Here is an 18,580-nt window from a genome sequence, read left to right as displayed (position 1 = left end):
GATATCCAGGTTTCTAGATATTAATAATAAAAATATACCATTGGAATAAGTTCTTAATAATGAGAAATTCATGCTTAAATAGTCTATGAAAGCTCTTCAGGAATGCTCACTCTCCAAGACCATTGCACTCGCTCGTGGGGCTTCTCCCCAATAGTGACAGCCGGGTGCTCCTGAGAGCTAACTCTACAATAGCCCATACTATTTACATGCATCTGCCCATGGATTACCTCTTGGGAATAACAACCAGAGAGGATCTTCTTTCTCTTGCTTATATACACAGAGTGAAGGCCAAGGACAAATTAAATTGCACTTAAGATAATATGTTCACTGCTAAAATTGGAGATAGAAAAAAAAACCCATTGTGTACTTCTTGAAAGGATTGAAACTAAGGTGACCAATCGTCCTCCTTTAGGGAGGACAGTCATTCTTTTGTAAGTTCCATCCTCCCTCGAAAAGTGTCCTCCTAAAGATATTGGACTGTAAATGTCCGTATTCGATCAATGCAGAGTCGATCCATCGCGTGTGATGTGACATATTTGTATTTGACATGACGATTCGTCAAGGATCAGTACAGTGCAGCAATTATGAGATGCATGCACTCCGCACAGGAGACCTTGAGAGAGCACGCAAATGACTTTGTGTACTTCTTACTAAAACACGACACGGCACATACAATGACACTGTAGACTCATGATTATTTCTTTCACAGTGAATATTCAATCATAGACAGGTAAGCAGTAATCACATTTTATTAATTTATTATCTATTTAATCATTTCCAAATACATATAATTTTACAAGTATTTTCATGAAATTCAAGTTTTAAAGTGGAAATCTAACCTCAAACCATATCTATTAATAACGCATTTTGGTTAAATAGTTGCATAAAACAGATGTTTTTTAATTAGAAAATGATAAAATATACCTGAATATCACTCCAAATTAGCGGTTTTGTTTGATATTTAGTTTTACTAAATAAATTTTTTCTTACAATTATTATTAAAAATTAATAGGCATGTAAGCATAATTATAATATAAAATATTACAAATATTTTTATTAAGCATTTATCATATAGTATATTATTGTAATGAATAAAACGTTTCTTTTATTTATGATATTGTTTTCTTCGATGTATGCTTGTCCTCCTCATTGTAAAAAGTTGGTCACCTTATTGAAACAAAATTTCAGAAATAATAAAATGAAGAAGACGTTGGTTGAGGTTGGATACACCAAGCAACGTTGTCATCAGAACCCTTGCTCATTTTGCTGTCCTACCCCAACCATTTCCTATTTCAAAGAAAAAAAAATCCACTTTTCCTCCCAAAATCTACTTTCATAAAAGGAGTTGGCATCATCTCTGTGTGAACCAAGTGGCTGTGTTGCCTCTCCCAGGGGTGTTTGCCCTTTAAAATTTAGCTCTAATTCAATTTAACAAATGCAAAGTACTTTCCAGATGCTACTAGTGGGAAAAAGGCTTCATGTTCTTAAATAGGGATATCAACTATCAGTGAGTAGGTAGGCAAGAGAGTTTTTGTTCTCTGAGTATAATACCTGAGTCTCTGCCCCTGAATCCCCTTTGACCTTTTTGGTTGGGGCCACAGAATCGTCACACACACTTCCACATTCCTCAGTTTTGAACCTAATTTTCTCCTTTTCCTGGAGTCTTACAGAACCAGAAGTTCAGGTGTTAGGATCACAGGATTTCTGGTTTATCCCCTTCCCTTGTCATAGGGTCCTGACTAGCTGAAGTCTGAATTCCCTGAAACCTCAGTTCTTCTGAAACAGCAGTTTTAGAAGAGAGAAAACTATTATTTGTTAAATAGCTCGTTTCACATGCCAGGCGCTATACATATTAATCCTTGCAACTACCAAGTTGTAGCATCTTTTACAGTTTAGAAAAGAGGCGCCAGAGGTTCAGAAAGGTTTGGAAACTAATTTAAGATCTAGTTGGCAAGTAGCAGAAAACTCACAATTGAATTTCACTCATCTGGTTCCAAAGCCAGTACTTTTTCCATTACAGCCGTCACTCTCAAAAGGAGAAAGGGAGAAGTAGGGGGCGCAATTTTGGCTCCCCAAGGGACATTTAACACATCTGGAGACATTTTTGTCACAACCAGGTAGAATGGGTGGGTTGCTACTGGCATCTAGTGGGTAGAGACCAGGGATGCTGCTGGACATGTTAATGCACAGGGCAGCCCCCTCACAACAAAAAATTATGCACCTAGCCCCAAAAGTCAATAGGGCTGTTGTTGTGAGACGCTCGCTACATTACAGAATGCTTCCTGCCCTGTTCTGATCTTATTTCCAAGGATTCAAGGGTAACTGCTTCAAAATTAAACAAATTGTAAAAAGCTACGTTAATGTTGCAACTCTCTTCCATCATAAAGACAGATTGGAGCTTTAAGATTAAAAAGCACGACGGAGCTGGGAGTGGATGAGAAGGAAAGCTCAGTGAGCAGAAAGGAAATGCAAACTGATTACTGTACTTAAGAGGAAACATGTAGATGCTTTCCATCCTCAGGATTTTCACTTGTCCAAATGTTCACGGACTCCTTTAAAATTTAATTTTTGGAACTTAGTTCAATGGTACTCTAACCTCAACCAACATTTGGGTTCGACTTTTTTCCGGGACCCAGGGGATGTGGATGCCAGAGGAGACTACCTTCTCTCCCCGCTCTTCCCGCAGGGACAGGGACTGCCAGGTGCTGCTGGCTTGGCTCCTGCCTGGAAGCTGCTCTGCGGAGGGCTGGCAGGAGCCCAGCACAGCAGCCCGGCGCTCGGAGCGCCGGCCCCGCGCGGTCCCTCCACCCCTGACTACGTTCCCACTCGCTCGGGTATTCCCGGGGGCGGGGCTGCGGGAGCGCGCGTCCTGCGCCGTGACGTCACAGTCCCGACGCCGTGGATCAGGCCCCTAGCAACCGGCCTTGCGACAGTATCCCGCCGTTGCCGCGGCTCCTCCTTGATGATCCTCAGCTGCAAGGGCTGGCCCAGCCCTGGGAGGGACCCGAGGGATCCAGCGTGTCCCCACGGCAGCTGCAAGAAGATCTAACCATGAATGGCAGCCGAAGAGGTAAAGGGCGCCGTCTCGCGCCCCGTGCTGTGCCGCGCACCGGGCCTCTGGTCCGGGGTCCGCGGTCCGAAATCGGGGGGCCGGGTCCCAGCGGCGCGAGTTCCAAAGGCTGGGCCCTGGGCGCTCTCTGTCCGCTTCTTAGTGTCCACTATGGGCCTGAGTGTTGTCCTGGGCACCAGAGAAGGCCCTGCTTTTTGAGTTGACAGGTCCACTGCTTGCTCAGAATTTGCCACCCTGATTCTAGGAGGCCCCGTCCCCTGATCGGGACCGTGCAGCCTTTACTACCTCGATGGCCCCGGGCAACAGAAGCCAGATTTGGTCTTTGGAGTCGGACCTCGCTCAGCCCCCTGCACTCCGCAGAGGTGACCCTCAATTTATTCATCCCTTCTATATGGGGGTAAAACACCCATGTCATAGAGTTCTTGAGGATTAAATGCGTATGGTACAGGTAAAGCCTCAGGCACATTATAGGTACTGAGTCAAGACGAAAATTCCCATTCTGTAACTGGCTCCCTCCCCTCAGAACCATTGAGTAACCCAGGGACTCTGTAACTTTAAAGTGGATAAGGATCACTAGGAGTTGGGTTAAAATGCAGGTTATGATTTAGCAGGTCTGATAATTTTTTGCTTTTCTAATAAGTTTGCAAGTGAAACAGTGTTGCTGGCTACAGGGTTAGTAGCAAAGCACTAATCCATAACCGCTATGTACACCTGGCCTTGACTGAGTACTCTCTGGGTCAAGGAGACATCACCATGGGACAGTTGGGTCACATAACTAAATCTCTGTAGAATCATCGGCCCAATCAATGATTGCATCTTCACTCTTTCTGAACAAAGTAACTTTCTTTCTTCAAGCACAATAAGGCAATCTCGGGACCCTCCCTCCCAATTCAATGTTCTTGTCTATTTTTAAAAAGTACCTTTAAATCAAGCTGCTTAATGGTTCATGTACTAAGTCTTGCTGTGAACATAAGTGTGCCTTTCCTATGTAATCATAGTCAAAATAAGTGCTGTTACGAATGTCGGAGCTAATCATCCATTGATTAGCAAACTGCATATCCCGACACTTGACCAGCCTAAGTTCCAGAAATCACAAACCAATATGCTTTTGTATTTTTCAGAAATTTTATAATATACACTAACGTTAAGCCCTATTTCCAAGTTATCTCATTATTTGACGCACAAAAACAGACTGGTAGACAGGTGTTATCCTCATTTCACGGTGAATACACACTGGGGACTAATAAAGTAAGGGTTCATAAATAACTTGCCAAGGTCACGGTAAGTGTCAGACTAGGCTTTGAATCCAGATGGGGAATATGAAACCCTAGAGCCATTGTTTTTACTTACCTTCTCATGCTAGAGGTGGGGGCATGGGAAAGGATATCTGTAAAATTTAGTGTATGATAGACTTAGTAAGTTCTCAGTATTTATTGAATTATTTTTAAAAATGAGTTCCTGTCAAAATGTAAAAAAGTTTATATTTTTATAACTTACCCAATTAAACTAGCTTCATTTTTAGGATATTATATAATATATAGTATCAAACATAGTTATTGGCCCTGGCTACTTGGCTCAGTGGTAGAGTGTCAGCCTGGCGTGCAGGAGTCCCAGGTTCGATTCCCGGCCGGGCACACAGGAGAAGCGCCTATCTGCTTCTCCACCCCTCACCCTCTCCTTCCTCTCTGTCTCTCTCTTCCCCTCCCACAGCCAAGGCTCCATTGGAGCAAAGATAGCCCGGGTGCTGAGGATGGCTCTGTGGCCTCTGCCTCAGGCACTAGAATGGCTCTGATGCAACAGAGCTAAGCCCAGAGGGGCAGAGCATCGCCCCCTGGTGGGCATGCTGGGTGGATCCCGGTCGGGAGCATTTGGGAGTCTGTCTGACTGCCTCCCCGTTTCCAGCTTCAGAAAAATGCAAAAAAACCACATAGTTATTGATTTTGAATTTGTAAAACAAATATATTCAACAAATATTTAGGTATCAGTTCTGTTAGATCATAATCATTATTTTTGATAGGCAACCATAAATAATTTTAGCCAGAGCCAAAACACTTCTTTTAATAGAGAAGACAGCACTTTCTAAATTTCTTAGATTTCATGAAGAGGTTACCTTTGATGATTTCAGAGCACAAAATATTACAACACCTAAAGTAAAAATCATTGATGGTCTCTTCTGCCATTTTTGCAATCACATATTTTAAACATTCTTTTGGAAGGCAGATTTTCTGTATGGTGGTGTAGTAGAGCAACAGCCTAAAAAACAAGATATCTTGTTTGTAATCTTTGTTTGCTATTTACCAGATAATCTTCAGCAAATCACTTTTAACTGCCTGGGTCTTAGCTATTTGTAAAATGGTAGGCTAGATAATCTATAAAATCTTCTTTCCAGCTTCTCAAGGGGGAATGGGGAGGAAAGATGGAGATTGAAGAACTGCCCTTTACCCTGTTAACAGTGACTTAGGAAGAAGTGGAGAAAAGACAACTGATAGATAACTGAAAGATGCTTGATAAAATATTTTTTAAATATGTTGGTCCAATAGAGACAATTATCAAGGATATCAGATTCCCAAACATATGGCATTCCTGGAAATTCTGCCACAAGATACTCCACCTTTCCTCAATATTTTTCTGGCTGTCTTAGCAACATCACACTGCATATGCTTGCATGTACTGATGAATTTCATTACCTGAGCAAGACCTTTGATCTCTCAAGGACAGGATTTTAGTCCTGATCTCCTTAGAGCAGTGGTCCACAACCCCCGGGCTGTGGACCGGTAACAGTCCATGGGCCATTTGGTACCAGTCTGCAGAGAAAGAGTAAATAACGTATATTATTTACGTTTTATTTATAAGTCTGAACGATGTTTTATTTTTTAAAAATGACCAGATTTCCTCTGTTACATCCGTCTAAGACTCACTCTTGACGCTTGTCTCGTAAGTTCGACAATTATATTTAAAAATACCATGGTTTTTACGCCGGTTGCATAATTTTACTTTGTGCATTTATCTGTCCCACCCTAAAGGCCTTGAAAATATTTTCTGACATTAAACCGGTCCGTGGCCCAAAAAAGGTTGGGTACCACTGCCTTAGAGGATGATGTTTTTTACCCCCTGGCATTTGATTGGAAGCTACTTTTTCATGCCCCTTAGTATCAATCAAGGGTCCAATCAGAAGTAAGAACCATAAAATGATTTAAACAAGGGAAGTTTAAAGAATCGTTAAACTATCATGGAAGAATAACTATAAGACATAAGAAATTTCTATATGGTATCCAAGAGCCAAGGAAGAATGCTCACGGAAGAACAAAGTTGGAAGGGGGACTTCCAAATACAGCCTGTTCAGACAGGGTCCAAGTAAGAGGAACAGGAGTTGCACTAGGTGAACCTTAAGACATCTTTTAAACATTAAGTTCTGATTCTGACTTTTATATATCTCTGTGTGTTTATTTTCTACATAGTAACATATAGTTTCTAATCTATTCAGTTTGTGGGAGAATTATTTTTAAATTATTTTTAGGAAAGACTAGCCTTTGATTAATAAGTATGTATTAACTCAAAATCTCAGTTCTATTCTATCTCAAAATTATTTAAAAACCCAGTGGATGGTTGGTGCACCAAATGAAGCCAGTATATATAAAAGAACATAATTGATGCATTTATTATTTTACCCAGTGAAACTAAAGTCCCAAGGTACAACTGTTTTGAAAATAACTTTCTTAAAAGAAAAACTTATTTTGCCTGGCCTGTGGTGGCACAGTGGATAGAGCGTAGACCTGGAGCCCTAAGGTCACCGGTTCGAAACCCCGAAACCCTGCACACTTATCTGGTCAAGGCACATATGGGAGTTGATGCTTCCTGCTCCTCCCCCCCTTCTCTCTCTCTCTCTCTCTCTCTCTCTCTCTCTCTTCTCTCTAAAATTAATAAATTAAAAAAAAAAGAGAAAACTTTTTATCAATGGCTGCTGAATTTTGTCTGCAATATCATTTCTGGTTAGTAATATGATTGAATAAAAATTTAAACAGCTCTAGTATTAAAGATAAATTTATTATTTTTCAGATGTGCAATATTGTTGTCATTACGAAAGTTGTGTTTGACTTATTCTAATTCATGTTTTCTTGTTAAAAGTCAGCACAGCCCCTGTCCTCCCCAGATCTGCCCCACCGTACCCGTTTAAAGGACACTTGAGCACCAAAAGTAATGGTAAGTGAGGTATTTAAGATGGTGGAAGGTTGTTTGGTAAAGACTGACACTTTATTTGTAGGTTATGACATGATGAAAAGGTTATTTCATTCAATCAATAGTTGAACTTCATATTATTAATTATAATTATATATTATAGGAATTCTTGAGATTAGTTTAGGAGTTCATTATTTCAGACTACTGTTGTGTCCGGGATGTGAACATGGCTGCCCCTTCTCCCTGCTGCAGCTCCAGCGCAGCTGACTCCTTGCGAAGACTACCCTGGTCTGAGTTACGGCTTCCTTGTGAAATGGTGGTTCGCAGGTTCTTAAAGACACAGCACTGAAAAGGAAAGGCTGTGCAGAGGAAATGCATTTGGTATCAGGAGCAAACAGGCCTTTTTATTCAACTGGGTTTCTAGGTCCTATGAAGGGACAGTATTTTAAAGCCTCGAAAGTGAATTTTTAATGTGAACTTAAAATATATTTTTTTATAATTATAGTTTAAAAGTTTTAAGTCTGGGTTATTAGGCAAAATAATATAATCTTCTTTATTTACGTGAATAATCTTTGATACTCGCTCTTCCAAATATGAAGGAAAGATCACATTTTCAGTTACTTCATTTACTTACTTATAACAAAGGACATTCACACAGATGCCTGACCTGTCGTGGTGCAGCGGGCGGAGTTTTGACCTGGAACGCTGAGGTCCCTGGTTCGAGGCCCCAGGCTTGCCCGGTCAGGGCACATATGAGAAGCAATCAGTGAATAACTAAGTGAAGCAACTACAATCTCATTCCCTCTCTCTCTAAAATCAATAAATAAAACCTTAAAAAGAGAGAGAGAGAATATATTCACATAGAGACAGAATCAAACTTTGAAAAATAATTTTTAAGTAAAAATTTAAAACTAGAATTAAAGTATACTTACATAGAACACCAGGATAAAGAACAACATATAGTTTGCTAACTATTTTTTAAAGAATAAATGAACAGTTATATGTAGTGGATGTAAGTACAAAGCTGCCTTAGTTAACGTTTAGATGTTAACTAACGTTTAGATTCTAAACTATATCCTTTATCAAGCTGTGTGATCTTGAAGACTTTCTACCTCTATGCCTCAGTTGCTATATCTATTAAATGTTCATAACAATAATTAAATGAGTTTTTACATGTAAAGAGTTTAGAACAATGCATGTATGGTACCTATTCAATAAATGTAGTAAGAGTTTCAAGCTTGTAAATATATTCTTATATTGTGCATAGAACTTCCCTTGAAGGGTGTGGGAAAAAGTGACAGTATTCTTCTAGGAGGGGAGGGAGGGGTCAGAAAAGCCTCTTACTTTTCAGTCTCTGTATCCCGTGTTAGCTGTCGATGACTGTTTTTTAACCACATGCATGTATTTGTATTACTTCTCAAAAACTGTTTCTAATGTGTAAGAAAGTTATGCCTACATTTACATGTTATACTGGTATATAAATGCTTAATTATTTCTAAGATTTCTTTTAAACAGTTTAGATGAGTTCATGAAGTTTAATGTCATGCAATTTCCATGTATTTATCTTAAGATAGTCCTACTACAAAATGAATGCATAAGCTGATCAGTAGATCTTGTTAAAGTTAGAAGCTTGCCTCTTTGAATACAATCTTTGCATAGAGTTTTGGAGTTTAGGATTTGTTTGATTTTCCAGACCCCATGTATTCAAGTACTAACAATGGTAACTTTATTTTTATAATTAGGCAAATGGCTAAGCATTTTTAGTTACAAGATTCAAAGCTGTTAATAAGAATTGTTTTAAAAATGTAACCATAGAATGTCTTCTCAAAACTCTCAGACTTGTACAACTTAATCTTAGAAAAGTTGGATAGCTCATCACTCACCAGGTCAAGAGTAAGGCTAGGACATGTCAGCATCACGGTATCTTCGTGGTTGAACCTCAGAATGTTTTATAAAAATGAGCTTGATAATCAGTAATTTGTTTATCTCATGATGGTTTTTATATTAACTTAAAATATATAATGATTACATATGTTTTAATTTTTAGCTTTTTGCACTGACTCCTCCTCTCTCAGACTAAGTACTCTCCATATGGTCAAGAATCACATGGCTGTTCACTATAATAAAATCCTTTCAGCCAAAGGTAAAAATGTGCAAATGTGAACTTTCTGTGCCCAATGTAAACCCTTGACTTTGCTTCTAATTAGAGTAAATCCATAGTAGAAACGAATAGATTATATATATCTGGATTTGCGTTTGGTATAGCGATTACAGCTACTGTCTCTATATTCATCGCAAATTCAGAATGCCATTTCTGTTAACTGAATTTGAAATCTGTAGAGTGCCTATGTTGTTTCCTTTTACCTGTGTTATCCCTAATATTATTTTGTGGTTAGATGTTAATTTTAATATAATAAAAGTTTGTAATCCACTTTTTTGTTTCAGATATACTAAAGTTGAACCAAGATGCTAACTAATCTCTTTCTCTTTTTGGTCAGCTTTATTGAGATATAACTCACATATACAAAGTATGCTAATTTTAAATATACAGATAAATATTTTGAAAAATATATACATTTGTATGACTACTGCCACAATCATACTATAAAACAGAGGTTGGCTAACTATAGCTCACAGGCCAAATCCTCTTGCCACTTGTTTTTGTACAGTTTGTGAACTAAGAATGGTACTTGCATTTTTGAATGGTTGGAAAAAATCCAAAGAAGAATATTTTGTAACATGAAAGTTATATGAAATTCGAATTCCATTGTCCATAAACAAACACGATCATGTCCATTCTTTACATATTGTCTGTAACGGCTTTGCACACACTAATAGGCAGAGTGAGTAGTTGTGGAACTGACCATATCACCCCATAAAGCCTGAAGCATTTACTACCTGATCTTTTACAGAAAAAGTTTGCTGATCCCTGATAGAGAACATTCCATCACCCAAAAAAGTGCCCCCTAGTCTTTTGTAAGGAGTCTCTTCACTGCCATCCCTGACAACCACTGATCTGCTTTCTAACGATAGTTTCACCTTTTCCAGAATTTTGTGTAAATGGAATCATATAATATGCATCATTTGGGGTCTGGCTTCTTTTAGTTAGGTAATGCTTTTGAGGCTAATCTATATTCTTGGGTGTAACAGTATTTCTTCCTTTTTATTACTAACGTAGTATTGCATATAATGAAATATCCCACAATTTATTGATATACCAGTGTGTGGACATTTGGGTTCTTTCGGCTCACTTTTGGCTATTAGGAATAAAGCTGCTATAAACATTCACATATGATCTTTGAACATACACTTCTATTTCACTGGATAAATTTATTTACTAGGAGTGAGATTGAAGGGTAATATGGTAAGTGTATTTTTACTTTATCAGTAATTGCCAAACTGTTTTCCATAATGAGTATACCATTTGCATTTCCATCCCTTCCGTATACTCACGAGCACTTCTGATCTGCAGCCCTTTATTGGCCATTCTAGTGGATATTTGATAGGGCTTTAGTGTGTATTTCCCCAACGCCTAATGGTGTTAAACAACTTTTCTTGTGCTTATTTGCCATCTTTATATCTTCTTTCGTGAAATATCTGTCCAAATCTTTTGCCCATTTTTTAAGATAAGTTGTGTGTCGTCTTAGTATTAAGTTGTGAGCGCTCTTTATATATGAAATGCAGGTCCTGAGTCAGATACGTGTTTTACAAATATTTTCTCCTAATCTATAACTTGTGTTTCCATTTTCTTTTCAAAATTTATATTTGAAATAATTTTAGACTTAAAGAAAAGTTGCAAAAATAGTACAGAGTCACAGAAACCCTTCCCCCAGCTTTCCCCAGTGTTAAAATCTTACGTAATCATGTTACAATTAAAACCAGGAAATTATATTGATATAATATTAACTACAAACTTTATTTGAATTTCAACAGATTCTCACTAATGTATTTTTTAATTTTTATTTTCTCACTTAAAGGGCTAAAGATTTTAAATTTTAGTTCATACTATTTTATAACACTTATATTTTAAATGATTGAAAAATCAAAAGAAAAATATTTTGTGATGTGTGAAAATCCACTTTTCAATTTTTAAGTAGTTTATGCTTTTTATGTCCTGCTAAGAAATCTTTGCCTAATCTTAGGTCACTAAGATTATCTTATATGTTTTCTTCTAGAAGTATAGATATTAGCACCTACATTTAAATTTGTGATCCACTTTGAATTAATTTTTGTAGGTATGATATAAGGATAATATAACCAGGACTGTTTGTTGAAGAGATTCTTCTTTCTCTATTGAATTACCTTAGCACTTTCTGAGAGACAATTGACCATATGGGTCGGTCTGTTTCTAGACCTACTCTTCAATTCTGTTGTTCTATGTGTATATCTTTTTATTACGATACCACGCTGCCGTCATTACTTTGGCATTATCATAACCCTTGAAGTCAGACAGTGCGGGCCCCGCAGTTTCCCAGCTTGTTTAGGGATTCCGGGGACGTGCTCCATGTTCAGCGCAGGCAGGGTGGGGCAGTGATGCCCTCTGTGCTCCTAGTGTCCAGTCTTTCTCCACTTTGTTTTGAATGGTTTCTGTTGCTCTTGTTTTCAATGAACTAATATTTCTTTTGTAGTATCTGGTGAATTGTTAATCCCAACCAGTGTATTATTTTGTTTAACCAAGGGTAGTATATATTTTTTTCCTCTGGAAGTACCAGAAAAATAAAAATAAGGGACTGCAAGATCTGGAACTTTTTGTGATTTCCACATTTGGTATTTTTGTCATTTGTAAATGTTAAGAATATTATTAAACAACTGATTTTCTTCCTTCAGCTGTGGTAGACTGCTCAGTGCCACTCAGCATGAGTACTAGCATCAAATGTAAGTAAATGTTGACATATTGCCTTTAAATTTTTTTTTGGTAAACTACACATAACATACATTTACCATCTTAACCATTTATAAGTCTGTAGTTCATTGGCATTAAGCACATTCATACTGTGATAGAATCATCACCACTCTCCATTTTCAGTACTCCTCTCATCTTGCAGAAGTGAAGCTCCACACCAATTAAATAGTAGTCCTCACAGCCACCACTCCTGTCCCCAGGAGTCTGACTGCTCGAGGTCTCTGTGTAAGTGGAAGCGTCCAGTGTCATTCCTCTTGTGACTGGCTTATTTCACTTAGCATAATACTCTCAGAGTTCATTCATGTTGCAACATATGCCAGAATGTCCTTCATTTTTAAGGTTAGATAATACTCCATTGTGTATATCTACCATATTTTCTTTATATATTCATACGTCAATGGACACTTAGGTTGTTTCCACCTTCTGTGGACCAGGATGTACAAATATCTCTTTGAGACCCTTCTTTCAATTATTATGGGTATATGCCTAGAAGTTGAATTGCTGGATCATATTGTAATTCTATTTTTAACTTTTTTATTTTTATTTTTTGTTTGTTTGTATTTTTCCAAAGTGAGAAGTGGGGGGTGGCAGACAGACAGACTCCCACATGTGCCTGACCAGGATCCACCTGGCATGCCCACCAGGGGGCGATGCTCGGCCCCTCTGGGGCTTGGCTCCGCTGCAACCTGAGCCCTCTAGTGCTTGAGGCAGAGGCCATGGAGCCATCCTCAGCGTCCGGGCCAACTTGCTCCAATGGAGCCCTGGCTGCGGGAGGGGAAGAGAGAGACAGAGAGGAAGGAGAGGGGGAGGGGTGGAGAAGCAGATGGTGGCTTCTCCTGTGTGCCTTGGCTGGGAATCGAACCCAAGACTTCCACACGCCAGGCCAACGCTCTACCACTGAGCCAACCGGCCAGGGCCTCTATTTTTAACTTTTTGAGAAACCACCATACTATTATCTATAGCAGCTCTTTCATTTTACATTCCCACCAAAAGTGTGCAAGAGTTGCAGTCTCTCTACATCCTCCCCAACACTTGTTCTTTTCTGGGGTCTTTTTATAGTAGCCATCCTAATGGATGTTGGCATATTGCCCTTTGAGGAAGCACTTTCTATCTTTTAAATATTATTTACAAATGAAAGAAGCTTGTGTTGTATTTCTAACATCAGTATCTTAGAAATGAGCCCACACTTCGCCACTAAATTGTCGTGTGACTTTCCATAAATTATTTTAACTTCTCTGGATTTCATGTTTTCTACACATAAAAGTTTGGGTAATACTAAAAGGCTCACCTTAAGTTCTAGAATTTTGTGATTCATACTGTCCTTGGCTTTTTAAGATTACTGAATTATTCATTAAAAATACCATAACTGGCTCTCTTCTCCAGGTAAATATTGTCTGTTTATAGCCTAATAGGCTAACTAATTATAAACATGGTAGTTATTTGTATCATAAAAGCAATATTGTCCTAATGATATTGTAGAATCTTGTTATACCTACCCTTTGACTAAATATTCCAATTTTTAGAAATCTTTAGTAAGGAAATAATCAGACCACAAAATTTGAAATTCCTATTTAAAAATATTCTGAAAGGTACCATTCGAGGCCTTTGTTTGAGTTCAAGTCAAGAAACATAGAAGTAGCAGAAGAACATGAGTATCACACCCTGCGCTTACCACATAGAAATCACAGTTAAAAATGTTGTTAGTGTTTTCTTAAGTTGCTATTTGAATTTAATTATTATTTATAGTTTAATTGAAAAGGTTTTACACAATAAAAATGAGTATCAACCCAAAGAATAAATGCCTGATAAATGGTGACGGAATGACAGCCTAGACAGGGAAATGCCCGCTGGTACAATCTGGGAAAGATCGCGGATAGCAGAATTGGTTGGACCCATCTCTTCTCGTGTGTGTTCCTAGTGAAGAGATAGGTCTCTGGCCACGCCGTTTGCCACCAGCTGCCACTCAGTGAGCCCAGAGTCCGTCAGGCCCTGTGCTCAGCACTCTGTCACCCTCCGGTACCTTTGTTTGCAACAAGCCCTAAGATAGGCTCTCATGTCCTTGAAGGACTCTTGGGATTCAGATAGTTTTTCGGAGGGGTAAAGTCATTTTAGGCAAGAGCAGGGGCTTGAGTATGTGTTTTTAAAGACCATTTGACCACAGCACACAAGTTATGGGAGCAGGTCATTTTACCTCTCACCCCTTAAAATTAAGTTTATTGTAGCACATGATGGTGTAAACAATAATGTTTCATTTGGGGGAGAGTCTCATGGACTAATTCAGACTCTGCAGTTGGTGATTAGAGTCACAGACAACACGGTCAGGCATTTCTAACCTTCGTGTCTCTCTGGATATCTGCTAGGAATTGCCATCTTGCCCCCTTAGGTTTGGACACTTTGTCACATGTTGTTTGTGCTCTTTAAATAGTTCATTCATTTAAGGTTTCTATAAATTCAATATTTATTATTCTAGCTTCTCTTTTTACAGAAAAGTATGTGGATTTTTATTTACATATCAATCAGTAGTGTTAACATTTTTAGCAAAAAAACATGTATGCTTTACTAGTCTTCCAAGACCAAAAATTTAATTTTTCTATTTTATTCTATATTTCAAAAGATTTGTTTTCCCCATCAGATGCAGACCAACAACGAAGAGAGAAACTCAAAAAGGAATTAGCACAATGTGGAAGGCAGCTGAAATTAACTAGAACTACAGTACAGGCCAATGCTAAAAGTAATTCCAAGTCATTACTTAACACTCTACAAAAGGTAGGATGGTGTTTTTACCTTTAAAAAGTAGACATTTCTAAGCTACTTCGTCAGTGGTACAACTTGACTCTCTGGTAACGTGTTTTCTATAGGTCAGTCTCAAAAACTTTTCCTGTAAAGAGCCACATAGGAAATACTGTAGGCTTTTCAGGCTACAGTCTCTGACACAACTCTTTGCCACTGAAAAGCAGCATGGGTGATACACAAAGGAACGCGCCTAGCTGTGTCCCAGTGAAACTTTATTAACAAAGGAGACGTGTGCCGGCTTCGGCCTGTAGACTGGGGAGTGCTGGCCCTGCTGTGGGTGTTTTGTGAGATCCTCTAATATCTGATTCTCGTCTATTCTGAGTTGATGTCTTTCCTTCTCATGAATATAACATTCATGTTAATTTTTGATAAAATTTGATAATGCTTTTTCTGTAATTTTTGAAATGACAGTATGCTTTTTCTTATTAATCTGTTAATGTGGTGAATAACAAATGAGTTTCCAATGTTAAACTAACTTTGCATCCCTACTACATAGATAACTTTGTCATTACCTTTTTTATACATTGCTGGATACAGTTGCTGATATTTTATTTAGGATTTTAACATCTTTGTATATTATTGATGTTGACCTGTTATTTTCTGTTTTTCTACTATATTAGGATATGCTAGCCTCATAGAATAAATTGAGCACTATTTCCTCTTTTTCTATGTTTTAGAACAGTTTCTGTAAGTTTGGAATAGCTGTTCCCTACATTTGATGGAACCCAACATTAAAATTATGCAGTCCTAGAGTTTTCTTTGTGAGATTTTTGATAGTGATCCAATTTTTTAAATCTTTAACTTTTTTAAGTCATGTATATATATGCCCATATCATCTAAATTTTTTAATTTTGGGCATAGACTTTTTCATAATAGTTTCTTATTCTATCTTGAATATGGGTTCTTTCTCATTTTTATTCCTAATGTTTTTATTTCTGCCTTAATTTTTGAGTATTTTACCAGAGATTTATCAGTTCTATTAATCTGTTTAAAGGACACACTTTTTACTTCATTAATCATCTCTATATTGTATTTTGTCTTCTATTTTCTTATAATGTCCACCCTTTATTTTCCTCTATAGCTTTTTCTAGTTTATTTTGGTATTCTTTTTTCTTTGTTTGTTTTAACTTAAGTTCAGTTTCACTTCTTTCATCATATAAGCATTTTTTTAAGGCTATAAATTTTCCTCCAAATGCTACTTTACCTGCAACTCACAAGTTTTGATATGTGGTATATCTATTATGGTTCAATTGAAAATATTTTATAGTTTCTATTATAATTTATTCTTTAACCCAGGAATCATTTAGAATTGTTTCTTAATCTCTATTTTTTCCTAGTTTTCTTTTTGTTAAGAATTTCTAGCATTTATATGATACTCATTTCTTAAAATTTGTTAAGGCTTGTTTTATAAGCCATTAAGTGGAAAGTTGGGTTTTTTTAATTCAGTATGCCATTACATGTTTGAAAATAAAATATATTCTATAGTTGTTCTATGCAATATTTAATATATAGTGTATTCAGATTAAAAACTTCATATCGAGATGCTCAAATCTTATTGATATTTTTGTCTGATTATCATTTATTAAGAGAAATCTTGCACATGATTATGTATTTAGCTTTTCCTCCAAAATTTAATACTACCAATTTTTATTTTATATATTTTGAGTCTATATACATACTGATTTACAGATGATGTATTTTCTTAGTGAATGAAGATTTTTATACTCTGTTTGAACTCTTTTTATCTTAGTGCTGTTTGTATTAGTTTTCTGATAGTGATGTAGTTAAACCAGCTTTCTTTTGATTAGCATTTCTTTGGAATATCTTTTTTTATTTCCTGATCCTAATGTTTAAGGTAGGTCCTAAAGTTTTAGGTGGGTCAGATTATTTACTCTGATCATCTTGGTCTTTGAAGGGGAGCATTTAATATGTTTTAACTTCTGCCTTATTATCCTGTCTATTTGACCCACAGTAGTAGGCAGAATTCTAAGATGACATTCCTCCACAGGGACCCACACCATTAGACAATCCCCTCCTCTTGAGTACAGGCAAGACATGTAACTTGTTTTCAATAGACTATGGCAAAGATGATGCGATATCGCTTCCGTGATTCTGTTACATGACAGAAATGAAGGGAATATTCCCTGTAGATTAAGGTTTTGGTTCCTTAAGAGAGAAAGGGAAGAATTTCTACAGTGGCCTCTATAGAAATGGCTTTCACCTCCCTGACTCACCCCCCGGGAACAAGGGAGTGGGGAAACTTTCTCAGGATTCTCCCTGCTCTTTCCAGTAAGCTCCCGATGGGCTTCCTGGAGGAATGGCTCAACAGGGTACAGCCATCCTGCATCTCACAGGGTTCACACTCACACTAGTCTAAAGTCAGCCGTTAGCAATTAGGTAAAACTCCTAGCATGATCTTTCTTTTCAGTGTATGTGTGCTCAGTGTCATCTGTCCCAGATAAGCAAACGTCCAGATCCTGTTTCTCTCTGCATATGCCAGTCTTTCTCCAGATTTCAGTTACTTGTTTGCTCTGTGACCTTAGTTTTCTCACTAGTTCAAGAAAAATCATTAATTTGCAGATCATCCAGCTTTCTTGTTGTAATGGTGAAAGCTAGGCTCTTATCATCTCCATTCATCTGAAACTGGAAGTCAGATGTTTGTGTTTTTTTTCTTCTCTAAAGTTTTTAATTGTGAAAATTTTAACATCTATAAAAATAGTCATATAATGAACCTGCATATTCTTATCCCCCAGATACAACAATGATCAGACTTATTTTACCTATGTTCTCACTACCCCATCCCAGATTATTTTGATGCAAATCCCAGATATATAATTTTACTCATAACCCTTTCTGTATCTAACTGATAGACTTCATATCATTATTGTGCCTTAAAAATTAATAATTATTTAATATAATCAAATATCCACTTCAGATTTTCCATATATAAATATAGTTTGTTAGAATTGGGATCTATATAATTTCAACTAATCAATAAAATTTTAATCTGCAGCTCTTCCTACCCCACCCTTTTATCCCCCTACAATTTATGTATTAGAACAAACTGAGTCATTCTTCTTGGTGTGAGGTTTTGTGGACCATCTGGGTACTGCACATGTAGGCTGCAAGCTTGTCCGGGCAGCGTATGGTTCCAGCCTCTCAGAGGGTAGGTGTTCCCTTTTCTCTCGGTGCCAGTGACCAAGGCAGGCAAGTTTCTTCACAAGTCACCTAGTGGAGGTATAGCCATGAGAGGATCCCAGACTCGTGAGCATGGTGTTCTACTGTCCAAATCAGTTCCTGAGCTTTGTTTTTTGTCCCCCAACACCTGCAATGTGATTGAAAAACAAAAATAAAAAACCAACAACAAAAACTATTGCCTGTTAATAGAAGCCAGTTTCGCTGCTCTGGTTACTAGGTATTGCCTACTTTTCTTTGAGAAGCGTGAGGAGCCGTAGACCAGTTTTTAGTTGGGATGTTATGTCATCATACTGACCCTTTACAAACACTACACTGGCAGCAAGGAAAGACAGACCAATTATAAGATAAGTTCAATAATCCGGGGAAGAAATGATTAAAGCGCGATCTAATACAGCAGACAGAGGCACAAGGAACACATTTAGGAGATATTTACAAAGTGG

At 37.6% G+C, this 18,580-nt stretch overlaps 1 protein-coding gene across 6 annotated transcripts in view; it reads left to right on the top strand.

Moving 5' to 3' along the window:
• Window positions 1-2,906: 2,906 nt before the first annotated feature.
• The window catches only part of SPATA7 (spermatogenesis associated 7), a 30,571-nt gene continuing 14,897 nt past the window's right edge, over window positions 2,907-18,580 (top strand). Inside the window, exons 1-6 of one of the 6 annotated variants that reach the window (XM_066343348.1) lie at window positions 2,907-3,070; window positions 3,315-3,432; window positions 7,196-7,270; window positions 9,294-9,389; window positions 12,074-12,121; window positions 14,782-14,915. In XM_066343348.1, the coding sequence (XP_066199445.1) occupies window positions 3,056-3,070; window positions 3,315-3,432; window positions 7,196-7,270; window positions 9,294-9,389; window positions 12,074-12,121; window positions 14,782-14,915 (486 nt within the window). In that variant the 5' untranslated portion in view covers window positions 2,907-3,055. The remainder of the gene's footprint in view (window positions 3,071-3,314; window positions 3,433-7,195; window positions 7,271-9,293; window positions 9,390-12,073; window positions 12,122-14,781; window positions 14,916-18,580) is intronic. The other 5 variants (XM_066343352.1, XM_066343350.1, XM_066343349.1 and 2 more) reach the window with 5 other exon arrangements.

Source organism: Saccopteryx leptura, chromosome 6 (assembly GCF_036850995.1).
Source record: "Saccopteryx leptura isolate mSacLep1 chromosome 6, mSacLep1_pri_phased_curated, whole genome shotgun sequence".
Taxonomy (NCBI): domain Eukaryota; kingdom Metazoa; phylum Chordata; class Mammalia; order Chiroptera; family Emballonuridae; genus Saccopteryx; species Saccopteryx leptura.
Note: the sequence above shows the minus strand (reverse complement) of the source record. Positions and strands in the feature narration are given on the sequence as shown.